General features: G+C 54.8%; 1 protein-coding gene and 1 non-coding gene across 2 annotated transcripts; one reads left to right on the top strand and one right to left on the bottom strand.

Annotated features, from left to right (window-relative positions):
* Nucleotides 1-1,538: 1,538 nt before the first annotated feature.
* Nucleotides 1,539-19,072, top strand: LOC118597475 (NADH-cytochrome b5 reductase 3). The gene is made up of 9 exons (XM_036209064.1): nucleotides 1,539-1,642; nucleotides 7,470-7,601; nucleotides 11,050-11,122; nucleotides 11,390-11,496; nucleotides 12,575-12,704; nucleotides 13,070-13,153; nucleotides 13,317-13,402; nucleotides 14,456-14,555; nucleotides 18,014-19,072. Exons 1-9 carry the CDS (start codon nucleotides 1,622-1,624, stop codon nucleotides 18,184-18,186), a joined length of 906 nt encoding a protein of 301 aa, XP_036064957.1. The 5' UTR covers nucleotides 1,539-1,621; the 3' UTR covers nucleotides 18,187-19,072.
* Nucleotides 19,073-21,725: 2,653 nt separating this feature from the next.
* LOC118597546 lies at nucleotides 21,726-21,876 on the bottom strand. Its single transcript, XR_004946847.1, has one exon. It is a non-coding gene; the product is annotated as a U12 minor spliceosomal RNA (small nuclear RNA).
* Between the last annotated feature and the right edge of the window lie 206 nt (nucleotides 21,877-22,082).

The following is a 22,082-nucleotide window of genomic DNA, read 5'->3' as shown; positions in this document are numbered from 1 at the left end:
ATTCAAAGGAGACCATACTTAACTGATGTCAGATCTACCCTCTTATTCCAGGGTAGTAAGGACCCCTTCTATGGTTGTTTCTTTGAGGCAGGGTCTCAAGTAGCATAGGCTAACCTCGAGTCAGTATGTAGCCAAGGATAACCTCGAATTCCTTATCCTCCTGCCTCCGTGATCCAAGTTCTGGAATTACAGATGTGTCAGCCATTATTCCTCTCTGGAGGAAGTACTATCATTGGGGGTGGGCTTTGAGAGCTTATAGACTGGTGTTTCTTCCAGTTCTCTCTCTCGGATCATGTTTAAGATCCAGATATTATCTCTCAGCATCTTGCTCTTCCACCATGCTTGCCTGCTGCTTGTGCCCAGGCCTCCTCATCATAATGGGCTCTTACCCCACAGGAACTCTAAGCTAAAATAAACTCCTAAAATTGCCTTTGGTCATGGTGTTTTGTCACGGTAACAAAAAAAGTAACTAATACAGCCTCCCTGTGTAGCCTGGAACTGCACACAGATCCACCTGTCTCTTCAGTACTGAACACACGGGTGTCACCACAGGCCGCAGTTCCCTATTTTCATGCAACAAATCCCCGTCTCACTCCCTCACTCAGCCCACCAAGTTCCCATGCTCATCGGGTCTCACATCTCTGAGGGCAGCAGCCCCATCTCTCTCTGCTTCTCTAGCCTCTCCCATCTCCTGCATCTACCCACTTGGTCCCCACCGCCAGCCTCTGCGGGTTCTATGTGCTCTCAAAGCGGTCTTCTCTTCCCTAACTGGCCAGTACCACGCTGAAGAATATTCCGGAATACCAGGGACGCATTCGCTTGCCCACTAGGCCACACATTCAGCAAGTGTTTATTGAATACCTACATGCTAGGCTCTGTTCTGGGTTCCAGGCACACAGGAGGCTGACTGCAGAGCCCTGGCCCGGGGGAAGCCCACACACAGTCCAGCAGGATTGTAGAGCATCGTGAATGAACAGGTGGGATAACTTAAGCGGTACAAAGACCGCTCTGCACCAGTTGGGTCCCTCCAGGGAGGGGTCAGAGCCGGCATGATTGAAGAGGTGGCATCTGAACTTTAATACGGAACTGGCCTCAGCATAGTTGGGAGATTTGTTCAGGAGGGAACGACCGGTTCAAAGGCTGGAAGGGCAGGGCAGGGCTGTGGCCTGAACTCGGTGGTCAGTGGTGTTGGCAACACGCCCTGGGATGCGAGTTGAGCCCTGGCCAGCACAGCCAGTTCCTGCAGGCTTCCAGAACCGAAGGTTCAGGATTTAAGAGCCTATCATGGGGACGCCATCTTGCTCTCTCCACCGGGACAAAACAGGCCCAGAGGCGACAAGCTACCGCCCGAGGCCACACAGCGGCGCCCCAGCAGCTGATCCCGCAGAGCCTCTTCCGTGCATCGCCGTCAGCCACTCAGAACGCACTCCTACCTTCGCAGGGCGGAAGTGGTGGGCGGGGACACTGGGGGCCCCGCCCCCAACCCGCCCACCACAGCGCTCCTGACTGGCTCCGCTGAGCGGCCCCGCCTCCGAGGTGTTGCGGCTGGGGTGGGTCGTTGGGGGAGCGGCGGGCGGAGTAGCGGGTGCAGAAGCACGCAGCTACTGTCTTCTCTGCCACCATGGGGTCCCAGCTGAGCACGGTAGGTGGCAGGGGTCTGGGGTCGCCAGCGCGCACCGTGGGGACACGGTACGATCCGGGACACCCAGCATCCGTTCACGCGCACCGCGCACCGCGCCCCACCCGGCCCCTTGCAGACCGTGACTCATGCCCTGGCTAGTGGCCGCGCCACGCCGGTCCTGCCACAGGCCAGAGGGGCCCGGGCGCGGGGCAAACATTGGGCGACCCTCCTGGGTGTGCACGAACGTGGCAGGGGATGCGTGACGTGTGTACCCGCGTGGGTGGGCGTGCCTTGTGAGAGTGAGAAAGTTGGAGCGGCTGAGCAGGTGAGAATGTGGAACGCATGCATCCATCTGTACCGAGTGCTCACGTGAGGGTTTTGTAAATGGGAACGTGAAGTGTGACAGCAGGTGCACAGGTGTGTGTGTGAGAGAGAATGAGGGTGTGGGCGTGAAGACACGCCTGTGTGAATAGTGGACACGTGAGTGAGTTGGCATGGCCCGAGGGAGTACTTTGGGGTGCATGTGTGCATGGGCAAAGTGTGTAGGGTATCTCTAGATCAGTGATTTGGTGCATCCTCTTGCCATAAACAAGGCTGGTAGCTGGCCAGGATCTTTTGTGTTGTCTGCCCCTTTGCTGCTGTCACACGCAGGCCCTGGCCATTTCAGTAACACAGCTGTGCTGTCACTGAAGTGTCACTTAGACTTGGCCACCAGCCCAGGACACTGAGGATGCTGGGACCTTCTAATATCTATAAATCTGCCCTCTTGCTGTCACTCTGGGTTGACCGACGCCCCCCTTGGCAACCCTGGAGACCACCTTCTTGCCCTGATTTCGTAAGAGCATCCATGTGAAGTGTCCATGGGGGGGTGCCCATCCCCAAACACAGAAGCACACCCTGGCCTTGAGGTGCCCAGCTCTTCGGATGTGGGAAAATTAGGCCAGCACCTGTCTTGGAGGGTGCCCTCCTCTCTGCAATACTTCTGATGAAGACAGGCAACTGGCTTCTTGGCCTGGCATTTGCTATCTGCTCTTGAGAGAGTGGCCAATCCAGGATGGTCCATTCAACGAGCAGCCTGGCTCAAGGCAAACACGTGGCATCACCCCAGAGTGATATCATCCCACAATGACATTCTGACCAGTTTCCTCAGAGACTGCCCTGGGTCCCTTGCCCTCCTCTGCTCTCCAGGTTCTCCTCAACTTCTGGTGGGTTTGTCATGGCACCCCAACACCTGGCTATTCATCCATTCATGTTACATCAACAGTAGTTTCTTGCAGGCAGCAGAGCTCTGTCTAATTATCAGGAGATACCCCCCCTCACCCTGTCCTCATCTGTCCAAGGGTTGCTTGGTATTGTCCTTGACTTATGGAACTTACTAGGGTCTCACTTGTCCCCAATGCCCACAGTATACACCATCCAGCCTCCTGTCTGGGAGGCCGTGTGCTCTGTGAGTGGCTGCTGGGCATTGGGTGTACCAGATGTCTTATCTGGGCCATGCAGGCCTTGTGGGAGGCCCCCTGCATATATTGGGGTTCCAGCCCAGCAGATGGTACTCAAGTCAGCTATCCATCTGGAAAACGTCGGGCTTGGCCTGCTGTTCTGGACTGCCACTCTGCCTGTCCGTGAGTTCCAGCAAGCCCTGACAGACCCATTCCTCTTGTAGAGCAGATAAAATCTTCCCACTGACTCCTGCCAGCCCTGGACCTTGTTGGTAGCTTAGAACTATCCACCTGTTCCTCCTCCTGGGCTCCCTTCCCCCATGGTCTGGAGCCCAGCCCAGAGCCCCCCTGCTTCAGGACTTCCTCCATTTCCTCCACTTCCTCCCACTTAGAACAAGACCGGGAAGGCTGTGGTCACTTGATCTGGCAGGACAGCAGGCGAGTGGGTGGTGGGCAGGTAAGCAAGTCGATGACTGGTTTGTTTAAGCCCCAGGTCAGGGAGCTGGCACCTGGGAGGAGGCTGGGGCTGGACTCTCTGCCCAACCTCCCTATCCAGCCTGGGCAGAGTAGATTCCAGGGCCCTAGAGGGGAAAATGCCAGAGTGAGCAGCCAGGCAAGGTGTCCTGTGGGTGGGGAGCAGGCCATGCATCCCTTAGCTCTGATAGTAAGTGAGGTCAAGGCTCCCTCCTGGGATCCTGGCATCCTGGCATCCTGGCATCCAATTTCTTTTACCGCTCTTTGCTGTCAGAGCAAGAAGAAGAAGGGGTGGGTTTCTTGGTACATGCTGTGGCCTGAGGGTCAAGGTCTGCAAAGCAGCTGCCCTCAAGGACTTGGAACTGGTTGGGGTAAGATGGTGTGTGTGTGTGTGTGTGTGTGTGTGTGTGTGTGTGTGTGTGTGTGTGTAACTGGGGCAGTGACTTCTCAGCCGTCTGTTTACTTGGCCGCCGCTGCTGGGACTAGGGTGGTGCCATGGAGGCATGAGAGACAACTTGTTTACTGTATGCCAGTGAAGACAGAATACACCCAGCCCCATGGTGAGTGAGGTTGGGCCTCTCACTGTTGGGGATCAAGCCTTCACTCTACTGTTGCTGGCCTTGGTGCAGCTCCTCCGTGACTGGTCTGTCTCCCTGTCTAGTTTGAGCTCCTTGGGCCTGGGGTTTACCTGGACCACACACATACACACCTACCTCAGGCACAGGAGTGCCTGCTGAGGTTGTTGACTGAATGAGTGACAGCTAGGACGGCTTGTTGCAGCTGTCTTTCCAGATGGGAATTTTTATGTTAGGAAAGGCTCCCCTCTCCCTTCTCAGTGTCCAGAAGTGGCCCTGGGCTCAGGCTTGTCACCGGAGCGACTGCTTTCTTACCTGAATTGGGAGTGACGTTAGCACCTCCCAGATGCAGCCTGAGGGTTGAGGTAAGAGGGCAGTGCCTATTGGGAGCAGCCAGGAGGCAGGTCCTGGCTCGTGGAACCTGCACCTTCTGAGCATGCGCCAGGGCCGGGGGCAGGTGGCATGGCTCCCTCCACAGCCTGTGCTAAGCCTAAGGTTTGTTAGGCAAATTGGATACGCTGAGTCCTTCTCTCGTTAGGGAGCAGGCTTGGCTTTTGCCCTGGTTCTGGCACTTTCTAGACAGCCCAAGAAGTCAAAGAGGCATGTGGGGTCAGGAGAGAGGGATGATGTTGTCCTTTTGGTAATTGCACAAATATTTGCTGAGTGCCTCCTGCACCAAATGCTGGGATAATGGTGACCAGGCGACCCTGTTACCTGGAGACAGGAGAGGCTGGCCATTCTGAGCCCAGGGCTGGTTGGGGGAGCAATAGGGGGACCCAAGCTTATGTTCCGGGACCCACCGAGAGCCCTGACACAGGGGTGCCTTTGTAGACACTGCCCTCAAAACTGACCAGCACTGGTGGGTTGAGGGTGAGTGAGCATTATGGGCTAGTCCACACCCAGAACGAAATCTGAAGTCCACGTGGGCCTCTCTGAGCCTCCTTTGTTGAATGGGGGATGTGTCGAGAGCTGCACTTCTGTATTAGTCACTTCCGCTGCTCCCATCAAGCACTGTGACCAGAAGCAACTTAAGGGAGAGTTGGTTTTGGCTCATGGTTTCAGAGGGACCATCATGGCAGGGAAGGTATGACAGCAGGGAGCTGGGGGATCACATCTCAGCCATACACAGGAAGCAGAGACAGCTTGTCTGTCATCATTCCCCCTCCCCCCACCCCGCCCCATGATGTACTTCCTCCAGCGAGGCTGTACCTCCTAAAGGTTCGAGGACCTCACTAAACAGCACTACGAACTGGGGACCAAGGGTTCAAATCCACAAGCCTATGGGGGATGTTCCCCATTCAAACCACAACAGGAGGTGTGGCAGGCCCTGGGAGGCCAGCTGCAGGCCTAGGGGACTCCAGCTAGTGAACCTGTGTACTCAGAACAGCCCTGCTAGGGGAGATAAAACAGGCGACACAAAACATAGGCCCAGGTGGACAGTCATTGGTGCTCATTCCCAAGGCTCCCAACAGTGGTGGTTTCTGGATGTGGTTTTGCTATGTGCCATGGAACCGTCTAGCAGGATGGAGAAAAATTCTCCAGGATGGTCCCCAACCCCAGAGAGCTTACAGAGAAGTTAAGGCTGTGAAAAGTCACCAAGGGCCTGGTTAGCTAGGCATGGCTCCTCAGGAGAGAGTGAACATTGGAGATGGCTTCTGAAAGATTCATAGGAGAAGCTGGTTGGATGCATTTACGGCGGAAAGAGACTGTAATGTGGGCACAGTAGGACCTGTCCCCAGTGGCGGTTCAGCAAGATGGGACTGAAAAGTCCTCAAGTCACATTGTAGTCTCATTCTTACTTGGTTTTGTCCCCACGCTTACCCCGAGAAAGCTGGCAGATGGTGGTGTGAATATGATCCTGAGGCAGGGCCATTCGGAACCTCCAGCCTGTTTCTCTGTCGCTTAGAGGAGCCACTAGGCTTGCAGGCAAGGGCTGAAGTGGGGTGGTCCCAGGGACACGTGGCTGATGTTTGCTCTGTGCATGGCCTTTGGAAGTCTCACTCACTTCCAGAGCCCCAAGCCTTAGGGGACCCTTTCTGAGTTCTGGCTGGGCCTCAAAAACTGGGTCTCTTGGAGCTTACACTCCATGGTGCCAACTTGGTCCTTCAGTGAGCCTTGGGACAGGGAAGGTGTTTGCATGATGCCGGGCACAGTAGTACTTGTTAAGTGGGTGTGGTCCAACAATCGGCCCTTTTTAGGCCCTATGGGTCACATACCAGGGGCCCCACGGGGTGCAGTCTTGACTAGGAGAGGGGCAGTTTGTTCTGGGCCCAACAAAGGGCCCTTGGCTGCTGGGGCTGCTGGAACCTGCAGGGCCGGTTTGGGGGTTGAGGAGGAGTATATCAGGTTTACTGTCCTCCATCTCTCAGGTTACACACCCCTCTGGGAATCAGGAGCACCCCCAGCTTAGCTCACTGCTCCTTGGGAGGAATGCCTCATGGTGAGCCTTATGGTCTTTCTGCAGATGGGACAGGAGGCTCAGGCTGAGTGCCCTTCTGAGCTGCTGGAGGGTGGGGCGTCCTGGCAGGGCTTTGACAGAGGGGGACAGTGAGTAAGACTATCCTTCCTTAGGGGGTACCAACCAAATGGTTGAGAGCACTTTTCCTGTGATCAAAATACCTGGCAGAAATAACCAGAGGGGAAGGACCTTTTGGCTTGGTGGCCAGATCATGGCAGTAGAAGTAGGAGCCTGTGGTTGAGGCTCTTCACATCCCTGCTAACCAGGAAGCCAAGGGCCGGGGCCAGATCCAGTGACTCACTTCTTTCAGCTAAGCCCAACTTCCCAAAACAGCTGCTCAGGGCTCTTCCACCAGTGAGGAGCAGTGCCCAGCCCATCGCTGAAGGCAGAGCCCAGCACCCAGGGAGAAACTGGGGCTCATTATTTGTGGGGAGTGACTCAACTTCTCCAACCTCACTGGCTGGTTTCCTTGGCTCTGAGGGGGAAAGGGAGGAGGAGAAAGTGAGGAGCCAGTGACCCTTAGGAAACCGGTTCATGGATGCTTGGAGGCCTGTGGGCAGTGTAAAGCTCTTAGGTGGCTTCTGAGCAACTGGGACTTGGGCCTGGGATTTGGCTCAGTCGGTAGAGTACTTGCCCAGCCTGCAGGATATATATGTTTGTAATCTCCACCGTCGGGGAGGTGGAAGCAGGAGGGTGGCACTGGGCACAGACGACTGAGCGATGCGGCACGCGTCGTGAGTCTGGTTTTGATGGCTTCTTCTAGCGGTCTGCCAAATGGAGTTCCCTGGATGAGGCTGGAGGAGCAAAGGCTTGGGGATGCTGGTGAAGTTGTCACCTGTAAGGGAGTGGCGGGGCTTCTTCCTGCCCCTGTGTTGACCTTGGGGCCCACTCTGTCCTTACAGTTGAGCCGCGTGGCGCTCTCTCCCGTCTGGTTCCTCTACAGCCTCTTCATGAAGCTGTTTCAACGCTCTTCACTGGCCATCACCCTCGAGAATCCTGACGTCAAGTACCCACTGCGGCTCATCGACAAGGAGGTGACTGCCCCAGCCCGCGCCCCAGCATCCCTGTGGCTTCCCCCTCCCATCTGCCCATTTTGCAAATGGAGAGAACACGGGGATGTCCCTTCTGAAGGCCATGGAGAGGTGGCAGAGGGATTCAGACCCTGTTCTCTGTTGTGTGAAGCCCTTCCCTGGGGAGGTAGAAACGAGCACCTGTTCCCTCCAGATAGGGCACAGTGACAAACCAAAGTACTGGTCCACTAAAAGCCACACCAGGGAACCAATGAATTTATGGGTGACTGTGGGTGACCTCAAGGCAGCCACACCACCAAAAAGCCTCACCGCGACATGAATGATGGATTTCTCCACATGGCTTCGGTGGAGGGCCCCTTGAGTTAACCCTGCGCACCATAGCGCCTTCAGGAAGCCCCTAGGCCAGGTCAGTTAGGCAGAACCACACAGCTGACTGGGAGGTGCAGAGGGGAGTGGCTGGGATCTCAGGTGGGGGTGCACTGACCCTCCCCAGCCTTTCCTTCTATGAGGGAAAGTCGACCACAGGCCCAGGCTGGGGGTGGGGTGTCTCTTGCAGGTAGTCAAAGCTGTACTAATGAAGGTATTAACTGTTATATTGGGGGGTAATGTAACACCCTATGACCGTCTCCCACCACATTCATTGTCCATGGGGTGTCAGAATGGGAGGGGCCCTTTGGGACTTCGGGTATATACACATCCCTACTTAGCCTGGGGAGCAGGGTGAGAGTCTGAGCACCCTGCCCTGGTGGTAGATATAGTCTGGTCTTTGTTAGCTTGGATGGTTTCCTCTCGCTGCCTCTGGAACTATGTCTGGACAGGACCCAGGCTGCGCTTCTCCCCTCCAGCCCAGCCGCCCTCCCCTTTCCTCAGGGCCCTCCCTGCTCTATTCCTGGCTTCCCCTGGATGCTTCCAGAAGGGTGTGGCAGGAAAACTGAGTCAGGGAGCACAGAGTCAAAGCCTAGTGGAGTGGAGGAGCCTTGGCTTCAGGCCCTGGGCCCAGGTCTCCACTCAGAATGCGTGACCGTGGGATTGACCATCTCAGTGGGGACCTGATGGGACTCACGTACGTAAGTCTGCAATGTTCTCAGAGTTGTAGAGGAGACAGAAGGGGAGAATTCAGAATAGAAAACAAGTCCTTGGGTTGGGGATTTAGCTCAGTGGTAGAGTGCTTGCCTAGCAAGTGCAAGGCCCTGGGTTCGGTCCTCAGCTCTGAATAAACAAAAAACAAACAAAAACAAAAACAAAAAAACAAGTCCTCTCCTACTGAGACCTCTGTGGTCTCTCAGTAAATCTTGCACAAGTGTAGACACAGACATACTTTTTTTCTTGCCAAAATGGAGTTCTCATGTTTTTTTGTTTGTTTTTGAGACAGGGTCTCACTACAGTAAGTGAGGCTGGTCTGGAACTCACAGAAATGCCCCTGCCTTTGCCTCCTGAGTGCTAGGACTAAAGACGAGCACCACCAGACCCAGCATCATGGTGTTTTGTTTTGTTTTGTGTTCCTGGTTTTTCAAGACAAGATTTCTCTGTTTATAGCCCTGGCTATCCTGGAACTCACTGGCTGGCTTTTGAACTCAGAGATCTTCCTGCCTCTGCCTCCCAAGTGCCACCACACCTTGCCAGCATCATATTTTTAATAATGCATTTATTTTTATTTTATGTAAATTTTTTAATGTGCTTTGCCTACATCTACATCTGTAAGAGTGTTGGATACCCTGGAACTGGAGTTACAGACAGTTGTGAACTGCCATGTGGGTGCTGGGAATTGAACCCTGGTCCTTTGGAAGAACAGCCAGTGCTCCCAACCGCTGAGCCATCTCTCCAGCCCCTGAGCCATCTCTCCAGCCCCCAGCATCATGTTTTTAAACCTTGTTTGTCAGGTTTTTGGCTTGTCGTGTTACTGAGCATGAAACCAGGGCCTTAAGCAAGGTGCTCTGGGCTTTGCCCTTTACTTCAGCCCTCTTAACCTGTTTTTGTTTTGGATTTTCGTCTGCCGTCAATGCTGCATGTTTATTCTTAAAGTGTGACATGATTTGTGTATCCCTGTAAAGTTCTGCTGGTGTGGTGGACTTGCCCTTCCCACCCACGGCTGGTGCAGTAGGCTGTGTTGGAAACCTGCACGCTGCTTCCATCCCCACCCCCCCTGTACAGTACAGACGGCTTCTCATGAACTCGGGGCTGCCTTGTTTTGTTTGGTTTGTTTGCGTCTTTTCTGAGACTGTCTAGTGTCTTTTATGAGGCCACGAAGCCCCACACCGTGGGGACCCTCCTGTCCCCATTGAACGGGCACATGGCATTTCTGGAGTTCAGCTGCTTCTCCTCCCCCTCCACAGCCTGGCGCTGCCATCCCTGTCAGCAGGTGGACCTGCTTTGTGGTCCTGCCAAGCTGTCTTGTAGTTTATCAGTACTTCCTCCAAAAAAACCGCAAGGGTAGTGTCTGTCCTTGGCCCTTAGGCCCAGTCAATAGTGCTGAACTCTGCTCCTAGTCAGCTCCAGGCTGCATTTGGCCCAGTCCAAAGGTTCCTGGAGGCAGGGTGGCCCGCAGCTTTGCCCTGAGTGGTGCCCAGTTGGGCTTCTCCAGTGTTTCCTCTCCTCAAATGTGCAGGGTGGGGTTCCCCTCACCCAACAGCCTTCTTCTGCTGACTTCCTCCAGAGGGCCAAGGCCTTCCTTCTCAATCTGACCTAACGTGGGGAAGCCATCTGTGGATGATTGCCCATGTGGGAATGACCCTGCAGCTGCTGGCTTTCCCTGAGCCAGCTTGGGTGCCAGGAGAGGGTCCAGTCCACAGTCCGCTCTGGCCAGAACTCACTGGCAGACTTCTTGATCCTCCTATGGGGGTCTCAGAGGGTTGTTTCTCAGTCCTTTCCTTAGGCTCTTCAGCAGCCCCTGGCCATCCCTGCAGGGGAAGTGGCCACCACAGTCCCCCTGTTGACTATGCCCTAGCGCCCAGCCTGTCAGGACGGAGGCCTGACTTTGGGCTCTCGACTGTGGCCAACCCCAGGACCTCCCAGGCAGTGGAGGCTGCTCTGGCCCCTGGCCCTACATAGCTCAGCCTCAGCCACGGCCACTCACTCACTTCTTGTGGGCTCTTGGCTGCAGTGGCTTCTAGAACCTTCTACTGCCAGGCTTGATATATATGACTCTGTCACAGCTTTGCTCCTCTAGTCCAGGCCTAAGTGTCTCCTGTTACCTTAGGCTCCAGTGGAGAGTAGAGGTGGCTCCTCCCACCACCACGTGGAATTTTCTGGATTGTCTGACCTCCTCCCCTTGGGGCCACGTGTTCAATCTTGCTTTGACCACCCTGCTATGTGGCCCTCTGTGCAAGAGCAGAGGCCCCCACGCACATGCCCCTGACCCCCCCCCCATATGTGTGTGCTGGTGACGTCACTGTCACTGCTGAGGGATGGGGGTGGTGGTGCTCTGCAGTCCAGCAGCTCTGCCTCTTTGCAGATTATCAGTCACGACACTCGGCGTTTCCGCTTCGCCCTGCCTTCGCCCCAGCACATCCTGGGCCTTCCCATTGGTGAGTCTGTCCAACCCAGCCCATCTCCTCCTGGAGTCCACTGGGAGGAGGGGGCAGTGCGTGGCCTTGCAGAGTAGGCCTGTGTCCCCGACGGTGGCACCAGCAGAGGTGTAGAGACAGGTGTGAGGGGTCTGGGAATCCCTTGTGAGGGGAGAGGGCACAGTGGGAGCCGAGGGCAGGGAATGAATGTGCGGCAGGTGTAGGGCCATGGGAAATAGCCTGGGGGGGTAGCGCCCGACCCCCATATGACCCCTCCTTGTCTTACAGGCCAGCACATCTACCTCTCGAGTAGGATTGATGGGAACTTGGTCATTCGGCCTTACACCCCCGTCTCTAGTGATGATGACAAGGGCTTCGTGGACTTGGTGGTCAAGGTGGGGTCCCCAGGGCGTGGCTGCAGGTGGTGGGGGTGGGGTGTGGAAACCTGCTTCCTATTCGGGTGACAGAGAAGGGGATACCCATAGCCGAGTGGGTGATGGCCAGGTGAGGAGAGAAGAGGGAAGCCTTCCAGGTGTAAAGGCTCTCACTCAAGTCAGCAGGCTTGAGAATGGACAGTCAAAAGTGCAGAGCAGAACTGGGCAGCAGGGGGACACGCCTTTAATCCCAGCTCTCGGGGAGGCAGGGGCAGGCAGATCTCTGTGAGTTTGAGGCCAGCCTGGGCTACAGAGCGAGTTCCAGGACAGCCAGGGCTACAGAGAGAAACCCTGCTTCTAAAAAAGAAAACAAAACCAACCAACCAGTGTGGAGCCGGCCTTGAGGGGTGGATAGAAGGTGGAGGAGACATCACTGGCCTGGACAAGGTCCTGTGTGTCCCAGTCTGGTTTGGGATTTTGTCCAGAAACAAAGGAAATGGTCATGGATCGAGCTTCTCTTTGGGTTGGAATCTCTGGCCGGATAGGAAGAATGCAGGGAGGTGAGGAGTCTAGGAGACAGACAGACAGACAGACAGACAGGCGGGCCATAGACAGGCCCCTCCCAGTCTCTGTGGCTCCTGCTGGCCCTGGATGCATCAGAGTCTGTGACAGTGTTCTGCCCACCCCCACCCCCCACCCCCGTCAGGCTCCTTCAAGGTCTAGGCCCCTGGGAAGATGGCCGGCCCTGACATGGGCACTGTTGCTTCTCTGTGTCCATATTATAGGGCATTTGTATCATAGGCCTCCCCTTTCCCAAGACAGTAATCCCCCAGGGGCCCGGGAGGAAGTTGCTTCAAGGGGGATGTTTGTGTGACTGCTGAAGCATGGGGGGGGGGGGGGCTGGGCTGAGCTGATGCCCAGAGCCTCACTGTGCCGGCAGTACGGTCCCTCCAGATAGTAACCCTGTGTAGCAGGTGGAAGCCTGGCTTTTGTGAGGTGTGGAGTGGAAGGCTTAAGTTTGGGGTGAATGGGACCTTAGGAGAGGGTGGGGTGCCCCAAGGCTGGCTGGGGACTAAGAGAATACCTGTGTGGCCTGCAGGTTTACTTCAAGGACACCCATCCCAAGTTTCCTGCCGGAGGGAAGATGTCTCAGTACCTGGAAAACATGAATATTGGCGACACCATTGAATTCCGGGGCCCCAACGGGCTGCTGGTCTACCAGGGCAAAGGTGATGAGAGCAGGCATCCCTGGGAACTGAAGAGCTGGGGGTGCTATGTCTGGGGAGACTGGGGGGTGGGGACAGGTGGTGTTGCCCCCTACCTTGGTCCTTGGCTGTTTAGGGGGTGACCAGGCAGGGGCTGCCCCAGGCTGTGCTGGGGGGACCAGGTTCATTTGCAGACTGCCTTGCGTTGCTTACCCAGTGCCCCCAAACTAGCCAGCCAGTGTCTGAGTGGGAATCCTCCACTCTGCCCACCTTTGCTCTCTCTTTTCCATGGAGATCTCATTTGAGCCAGGGTCCTGGATTCCAGTCATCACTCCCAACTGCCGGGACCCCGTAGGGCTCAGCCGCTTCAATCACCGTTCTCTTCCTAGGGAAGTTTGCCATCCGTGCAGACAAGAAGTCCAACCCCGTTGTCAGGACAGTGAAGTCTGTAGGCATGATTGCAGGAGGGACAGGTAAGGGGCGGAGCCCTGGCTGAGCTGCGGTGGGGGGTCAGGATGCGCGGATGGGAGGGGGCAGGTCCGAGGCCAGGCCCGGGTGTCCCATACCTCTCCTTGCTTGGGTGCCCGGTGTGCCCCTGCAGGTATCACTCAGTATGTGAGGACCCTGTTTTTATAGGCATCACCCCAATGCTGCAAGTGATCCGCGCCGTCATGAAGGACCCAAATGACCACACCGTGTGCTACCTGCTCTTTGCCAACCAGGTCAGTGAACGGTCTCTAGAACAGGCAGACTTGGGGCTTGGCCAGGTCCTGGGCAAGAGTCTGAAGGTTCTGCAGAGGTGCTGAGGATGTCTGGAATGAGGGGCAGGGCAAACATTCTGGCGGCAGCAGATGTGGGTGGCTGCTGAAAGGAGAGCCCCGGGGCATCTCTCTACTCCTAGACACCGTCCTCCACACTGGGTGCTGCCCCAGGCAGAGTTTGGAACTCTGGTAGAGTGGAAGGACACTGGCCTGGGCAGAGACGGAGGTGAAGTGCCAGGGGCTCGGTGGAGCCTGGCTTTTGTGACCTGTGTCGCCTAGCATGAGGAGTTTGTCCTTCCTGCCCTTCTCACTGGTAGACTAGGCTGGTGAAGCAAGACTGGAGCGTGAGCCTTCTCAGGTCCTATGTTTGGTGGCTGAATATGAAATTATGTGAGGTCTCTGAGGGGACCAATCTGAGTCCACCTGTCCCAGCAGTATAGAGGTCAGACCTTGGCACCTTGTGCTTCCCAGATACGATTTAGGTCATCTTGTCCCAGAGCCCGTCAGGCCCAGCTCTGCACTACCCATGTATTGGGCACAGTAGCCCAGGGGAGGCATGTTCTGCTCCTGATCTAGGCTCGACCATCCTGAGACTTGGTCCCTGTACAGCTGTAGGAAACACCTAGATGCCCACACTGGGGCCTTGGCTAGGCCAAAAGGAGAGAGAGAGAGCTTAAACTGGCCCTAAACCCACAAAGTGGAGACTGATCCTGAACTCATGATCTTCCTGCCTCTGCCTCTGGCTGCTGGGTTTATAAGCATGTGCCACCATGCCCAGCTCACAGGCTCCATTTATAAGGACCCGTTGGTCAGCCGCTTTGAGAGGCCCTGCAGGCGAGGTGGCTGGAGAGGGCCACAGTGTCACTAGGACCATCGTGAGCTTCCGCATCTGCCTCTGAGTCGCCGATGTGGCCTACAGGGACATGGCGGTCCACCCCTGGGTCAGTCCCTGTTGAGGTCCCCAAGGGCAGTCCCTGAGTCACCTTTCCTGACTGGGTGGCCTGTCCCCTGCAGTCTGAGAAAGACATCCTGCTGCGGCCTGAGCTGGAGGAACTGAGGAACGAACATTCCGCTCGCTTCAAGCTCTGGTACACAGTGGACAAAGCCCCGGACGGTGAGCATGGGGAACCCCAGGTGGAGTGGGAGGCCGGACCCTCAGCCCTGAGCCTTCACCAGCCTCATTCAGCACTCACAGCCTGTTCGTGGCTGTGGGCGACCCAGATCTCAGCGACGGGAAGTACGTGCCCACATCCCACAGCTGGGAAGCAGCAGAGACAGGGCAGGAGTCCTGGTCCTTCAGTCTCCATGCTGCCCCACTGGACAGTGGAGCCCACACTATCTCCTTGGGCTTGGCTCACTTTGGAGCAGGCCTTGGGATGGTGCTGAGGCTTGGGGCGGCAGCTTCTGTGTGGTTTGTAAATGTTTTTTCTGGTCACTCACTCTGGAGAGGGGCTGGGGTGATATGGCTGCCCCGCCATGCTCCTGCATAAGCTGTGGGTCAAGTTCATAGTGCTGTGGAGGAGCCAGGTCCATGCTGGAAGGAGGGAATGAGGCCCCGAAACTCCTGTGAGACTGCTCTCTGGGAACTGGGCTGTCCTTTGTATCCTGCTTTGAGTAAAATGCGAGAGTATAAGAGGTCACATCAGTATTGGGCTGGGGCTCACTTTGCAGTATTACGCTGGGTCTGACCTACAGCGTAACACAAACTGGACATGATGGTGGCACATGCTTGCAATCTCAGTGTTCAGGAGAAGGTGGGAGGCCAGAGCATCAGAAGTTCGTCATTCTCAACCACATAGCAAGTTCAAGGCCAGCCTGGGCCACACGGGACACTATCCCCTTAAAACAACAGCAGTAATTAACACTCCTCCGTGACTGTTTCTAGTTCCCCCTGGGAGAGAGGGCAAAGATAGACTGTTTCTATTAACCCCAGGTGGAGAGGGCAAAAAAGACCGTTTCTATTTATCTTGGGTTGAGAGACCAAAGGTAAAGGAATGATTCCACCCAAGTTCACCCTGGTGTCCACCGAATTTATTGGGGTTAGTTAGGAGCACAGCTGCAGGGTCCCTTACAGGAACTCAGTAACTCTAAAGCAGCTGCGTCACCTAGACGTGCACCCCAGCATGGGTGCCCACTCATGACCGAGGAGGCTTCCCTCTGTGATCCCAGGGAGGCCCTGATCAGTCTCCCAAACTTGTGGAGTTGTATGAGCCTTGGCCTCCCTTCTCCCCTGGCAGGAAAGAGTTTCAGTGGGAAGTAACAGCTACCCAACTCCATGCCGGCCAAGCCCTGCGCCTGAGTCAGCGAGGCGCTGGGTGTGGGTGTCTGAATGGCTTCTGTTCTTTTAGAAAAGAAAGGGGCAGTGGGAGATGGGCCTGCCTGGGAGCAGCTAACCGGAGACCACCCTCCGAAGGGGTCAGGGCCAGGGCTGCCCCCTCATGGTGATCTGAGGAAATGCAGGCCATCTCGTGGGGCTGGTTTCCCTAACAAGGCTAAGGCAAGAGTTGGGTAATCAGCCTACATTTCCCTCTTATTCAATACCACCCTGACCCACAAGGAAGCAGCAACAGGCCCTGAGGACCCAGACACGGGAACAGCAGCCCATACATGTGACAAATGCTAGCTTTCCCCAGGGCCACCTTTGGGACCTGCATAAGGAAACACCATGCAGAAATGCCTTGTGAACCTCTCCTCTGACCTGTCTGCGCTGTCAGACGGCTCGTTCCCAGGCAGCTGTCTGGCTGTGCCACGCCTTTTTCCAGAGGAATCCTAGGAAGCCTGCCGTGACTCACACTCTGAGTCAGAGGGGGTACAAATGGAATTTAGAAATGGAAGAAAAACAAGGGCTGGCCTGAAGTGGAGTCAGGGATGGGGCTCACACAAGCATTGGCTGTGATGCATGCCTGCCACAAATGGGCCTTGCGTGTCACCCCGACACTCCCAGCAGTCAGGGTGCAAAGGGAAATGTGTTCAGTTACTTAGCTCATGGGATCCCTGGGCTGGAGGATCTGATGGATCAAACGGTGGATTCTTCCCAGTCCTAGGGTCTCCTGGGATTGTATTGGCCCCTCCCGCACCTGGGAACCCATAGAGGACACATCATAAAGGCAATGCCTCCTTGTCAGCACCTTTAAAAAAATTATTAAGTGTGTGTGTGTGTGTGTGTGTGTGTGTGTGTGTGTGTGTTTTGTGGGTGCATTCCATGGCATATGTGTGGAGGTTAGAGGGCAAGTTTGTGGAGTCAAGTTTTGGGAATCGAACTCGGGTCAACAGGCTTGGCTTGCACAGCAAGTGCCTTGACCCACAGAGCCAGCTCTGTGGCCCCAGTGCCTTTTTTATCCCGAGCTTCTGTGTTTCTGTTGTTGTTGAGGCTTTGAGGAAGCTTGTCTGGGTTTCAGAGGGCAGAGACAAGCAAGAGATAATCCCGAGTGATAGACACTGGCGGGGTTGAGGGGCCTCTGCCACGCCTGGTGGAGCCCTGAGTCTCAGAAGTAGCCTCAGTGGCAGGGGTCAGTGGCCCGGCATCCCCCTGCTCGGCTGCTGCCTCCACCTGTCTACCTCTGAAAACAATCCAGGGATGTGCCCACGGGACACAGTTCAGGGACTGGCCTGGAGCAGGTACCCTCGGATGGGGCGAGAGGTGTCAGAATTGTTCTGAGCATCCTGAACCAGCCAGCCAGTCCGTAAAAGTCAATATCAGACCAGAACCCTCCCCAGCCACCGTGCGCTGGCTTCTCTGATGTATTTTCTGTTATGAAGGATGGGAACAGTGGAGATAGTGTGCACACCGGCCCAGGAAAGGAGGAGGAGGTGGCAGGACCTGGAGGGAGCAGCTGACACCCGGGCCCAGGCCTAGAGTCTGTCCTGGCCTCACTGGTATCGGATCCGGGACTGCTTTTACATGCTGCTCCTTCAGGGGATTTTTGTTTTATTTATTTATTTTGACACAGTCTCACTTTACAGTCCCTGAGCTGGCCTCGAACTCACATCCTCACTTCCCTTGTCTCTCTCAGGTGCTGGGATTTCGGTCCTGAGCCTGTAATTTCTCCTGGCCTGCTCATTGTTTACTGAGTAACAGTTTCGGCCCAGGGACCCAAACCCAGCTGTGAACAAGACCCTACTTCTTGTGGGCTGGCTCTGTGGGGGCCGAAGAGTCAGGCAGTGAGCTTGTTGCTGGGGTCTAAGGTGTAGAGAATGTCACTCCAACAAGCCTGGGCGGGACACCGCATCAGGGAGACTAGTCGGGTGCGACCTTGAACAATCCTGGGTCCTTTGGGCATCTGTTTCTATAAAATGAAATCCATGTGCCATACCCTGGGTGGGACACTTGTTTAGCATGCATGGGCCGAACTGCATCCTATCATAAGACTAAATAATCCTCTGATAGTTGTGGGGGCCCATGGGGCAGGTTTTCAAACTGTAGGGTGGGTGAGGGGAAACAGGAAGGCCTTGTTTTCTGGTTGCAGGCTGTCAGGAGGTATTGGGTTTAGGGAGGGGTCAGGACGGACAGGGGAACGTGGGTCAGGTGGACAGTGGACTCCATTCTGACTGAACTGGTCTCTTGTTTTACAGACTGGAACTACAGCCAGGGCTTCGTGAACGAGGAGATGATCAGGGACCACCTTCCACCCCCTGGGGAGGAGCCGCTGATACTGATGTGTGGACCTCCACCCATGATCCAGTTTGCCTGTTTGCCAAACCTGGAGCGTGTGGGCCACCCCAAGGAGCGATGCTTCACCTTCTGATGACCGGACGCTGGCCACTCCCGTGCCTGCTGTTCCTGTATTCACCACAGCCACCTGCCCTCCCCTTCCTTCCCCACCACTGTCCCCCACCCTAACATCAGCTCACATCCATACTGGGGCCTGGGTTCAGCCTGGCCTGCCCGGCCCTGGTCATCCAGCTCTTCTGGCCCCTGAGGGGCCTCTTTGGGATCAGGACATTGTATCAGGTGGTCCCTGTTGACCACTTTCTGCATAGGCTCCTGTTTGGCACTAGCTAACCATTATCAGAGATGTCCCATGACCACCCCTTTACACACACACACACACACACACACACACACACACACACACACACAGAGCTGTCAGTATCATGTCTACCCCTTGCTGTGGACCACACAGTCTATAGAAAGGAAGAGGGAAGGGTAACAGCCAGTCTCAGGACCCATGCCTACCATCCAACTACCTGCCTTAGGCCATGACCTGGCCTGTGCCCCTCACACTACTTTAGATGATGACACCCAGAGGTTCTCTCAGGAGGGTGTCTGGCAGTGACAAGCTACCCCCCCACTGCTGGCCAAGCATTTCTGGGGCAGCACATGGACCCTTCCAAAACCTCACGCCCTCCCCCTGCAGCCTTGGGTGCCCTGAGTCATCAGCCCAACAGAGTGGGGTAGACCTTGGGATCCCCGACGTGGTCTGGAACCATCATTCTGGCTTGTTTCTCCATCCCAAACCTCCCGCCCGCCCGGTCCCCAGCCTGGGGAAGGGCGGCTGAGCAGTGCCTCTTGTCTGGGGAACAGACCCGGTGCCTGGCGCAGCCTCCAGCAGATGGTGTCGTCTCCTAACACCGGCTTTTTTAGTCATTTATGGGCAGAAAAAAGTTGAAGTAAAACTTTGCTAACACTGACCCTTCTGGAGTCTCCATGGGGATCGCCAGGGAGGGGCAGGAGAGACAGACGTGTTCAGAGTGTGGAAAGTGGGGGAAAGTAGATGGGAAGTCCAGCCTTGTCCTGTCACCTTACGATGACTGTCACTTCCAGGTCAGGACAGCCCTGTGGAAGATGTAGAGTGGGGGTGGGGGCTCATCGGTGCTCTTTCCTGGTCCCCTGTCCATGTTGAGACGTCCCTGTGATGTCTCTGCCATTGCCTTCTCTTTCCTGATTCCTAGCTCTGGATTCTTCTGGGAAAGATGCTAGGCTGATAACAATTGTAAGATGGTCACTTGAAGACAGATCGGGAGGGAATGAGGGCTGCTCTTAAAACCGGTGGTAGGAAAGCCACCTCTGACGCAATAGCTGGGCTGTCAAGACCTGATCCCACTGGGGCAGATGTTCAGGCACTGAGAATGAGTTCGTGGGTGTATAGTTGGAACAAGCAGCTTCCTGAAACATCAAGAAAAGCAGGAGGCTGGAGGGGCTGGGGAGCTGGGGAAGCTGTATATGCCTGTAATTCCAGCCCTGGGAAGTGGTCAGGACGGTGAGCAGGTTGCCAGCCAATCTAGCCTATTGATGAACTCCAGGCTCAGTGAAAGACCCTGTCAAAAAAAAAAAAAAAAAAAAAATAGGTGGATGAGGGGCAGCTGGAGAGAGCACTCTTCCAGAGGTCCTTAGTTCAATTTCCAGCAACCACATGGTGGCTCACAACCACCCATAATTTATTTATTTGTACATTGGGGTTTTGCCTGCATGTATGTCTGCATGAGGTGCCAGATCCCCTGGAACTGGAACTATAGACAGTTGTGAGCTGCAAAGTGCGTGCTGGAAATTGGACCTGGGTCCTTTAGAAAAGTAGCCAGTGCTCTTAAGCTCTGAGCTATCTCTCCAGCCCCCATAAGTAAATAAATCTTAAAAAGAAATAATAAGGGGGCTGGAGAGATGGCTCAGAGGTTAAGAGCACTGACTGCTCTTCCAGAGGTCCTGAGTTCAATTCCCAGCAACCACATGGTGGCTCACAACTATGTGAAATGAGAACTGGTGCCCTCTTCTGTGTACATAATAAATATTTTTTTTTTTTTTTTTAAAGAATATAGATGGCTAGAAGGGGCAGGCAATGGTAAAGAAGTGTGTGGGACTAGACACATGAGAGTGACCAGCAGGTTAAGAAGCCACATATACACAAACACCCCGACCTGCCCTGCCTTCAGCTAGTAAGGCTAGAGTGGAGCCAGGGAGAGTGGGAGGGGGTCGCAGGAATGCCCCTGGAAGCTTCAGCAATGGGGCAGCCTCTCCTCTCTCCTACCCTACCATGTCCCTGGAACTCTGCACACAGGACTCTTGTGTGCTCCATTTAGAATCCCAAGCCCCACAGGCCTTTCGTCATTGGCTCAGGTTAGGTCTGTGTTGCCTGAGGATGCGAAATCAGGGTGTGAGCTTTGAAAGGGATCTTATTCTCCGAGGAGATGTGCTAGACTTGGACCAGACCCTTTCTGCCTCAGTTTTCCAGTCCACCATATGGGCTAGTGATTCTCTGCTCTTCCAAGACCTGAGGCTCAATTAGAAAGCTACAGTAGCCCCTTTACTAACTCAGACGTTGATATTGGGGTGAGAAATCACTCCCTAACACATGGAATTGGGGGGAAAGAATTGACACACTCCAAGCACATCAGGAACTAGTAAAAAGAAAAGGAATTCACAATAGGGTGTCACTTGGGTATGTAGTATGTTTGTGTATAGTTGAAGTCCTCCAGAAGAGTCCAGTCGTTGAGGAGGCTTGTCCAGAGCAGGACCCTGGGTATGTCCCCACCCCAGTGTGCCTGGACTCGGTTTCAGTCAGAGGTGTGGTTTCTACAGTTGCCAAGCAAAGTGAATTTCTTTGCTTACAACAAGGCAGTTTCATCGCTGGAAGATGCATTTGTTTGCCCCAGGGAGAAAGGCCTGATGACAGCTCCATTCTATGAGGGAGTCCAGTGGGGTTGCACCCACACAAAGCCTCATCCCCAGTCCCCAAACCGAAATTAGATGATTTCCTTATAGTCTCCTGTACTGGAGGAAAACACGGATTTTTTTTTTTTTTTTTTTTAAAACAACTTCGATGCCAAGAGGAATGGGGACATGGGGCTGGAGAGATGGCTCAGAGGTTAAGACTGCTGTTCCAGAGGTCCCGAGTTCAATTCCCAGCACCCACATGGTGGCTCACAACCACCTGTAATGAGATCTGGTGCCCTCTTCTGGCCTGCAGTCATAATACTATATCCATAATAAATTAATAAAAACCTAGCCAGGTGGTGGTGGCACACGCCTTTAATCCCGGCACTCGGGAGGCAGATCTCTGTGAGTTCGAGGCCAGCCTGAGTTCCAGGAAAGGCGCAAAGCTACACAGAGAAACCCTGTCTGGAGAAAAACAAAGACAAGACCCCCTGTGGCCTACTGGGTTTCGAACCTGAAAAGTGGACTTGAATGACTGTTTTCCAGGGGACACAGCCTGTCTTCTGGAGTTATCCACACTCAAGGTGCAGAAATCAAACTACAAGGTGAGTTAAAGCCAGCAAACAAGGGTTTACACGGTTCCGGTACAGAAGACACCTCGTCTTATTTCTGCTTTTCTTTAGCATATGGGGGGTTCGGGCAGACTACCGCACCCAGGCATCCCGCAAAGTAGGCGGGTCGCCTTAGAGGGCAACCTTTACCCGCTCAAAAATTCTTCTCACATTAGCAGTGAGGACTCGGGCGTCACCCCGAATCGTTATTTTCCTTACTCATAAGTTTAAGGCATGAAGATGAGACCCACAGTCCTCGAGCGTAAGGAATTGTATTCTCATTTTAGCTGTGGTGACTTTCAGATCGGCCGTTCAACCGACAAAATTGTCCACGTGAAAGTTTTCTAGTAGTTTCCAATTATATCATTTCAGCTCTTCCTCTGTAAAAGGAGGGGCGCGGGGGAAAGAACCCACTACGTTCTGGCCTTCTATATGCAGATTA

The sequence above is a fragment of the Onychomys torridus genome, chromosome 16, assembly GCF_903995425.1.
Source record: "Onychomys torridus chromosome 16, mOncTor1.1, whole genome shotgun sequence".
NCBI lineage: Eukaryota > Metazoa > Chordata > Mammalia > Rodentia > Cricetidae > Onychomys > Onychomys torridus.
This window is presented reverse-complemented; position numbering and strand designations above follow the sequence as displayed.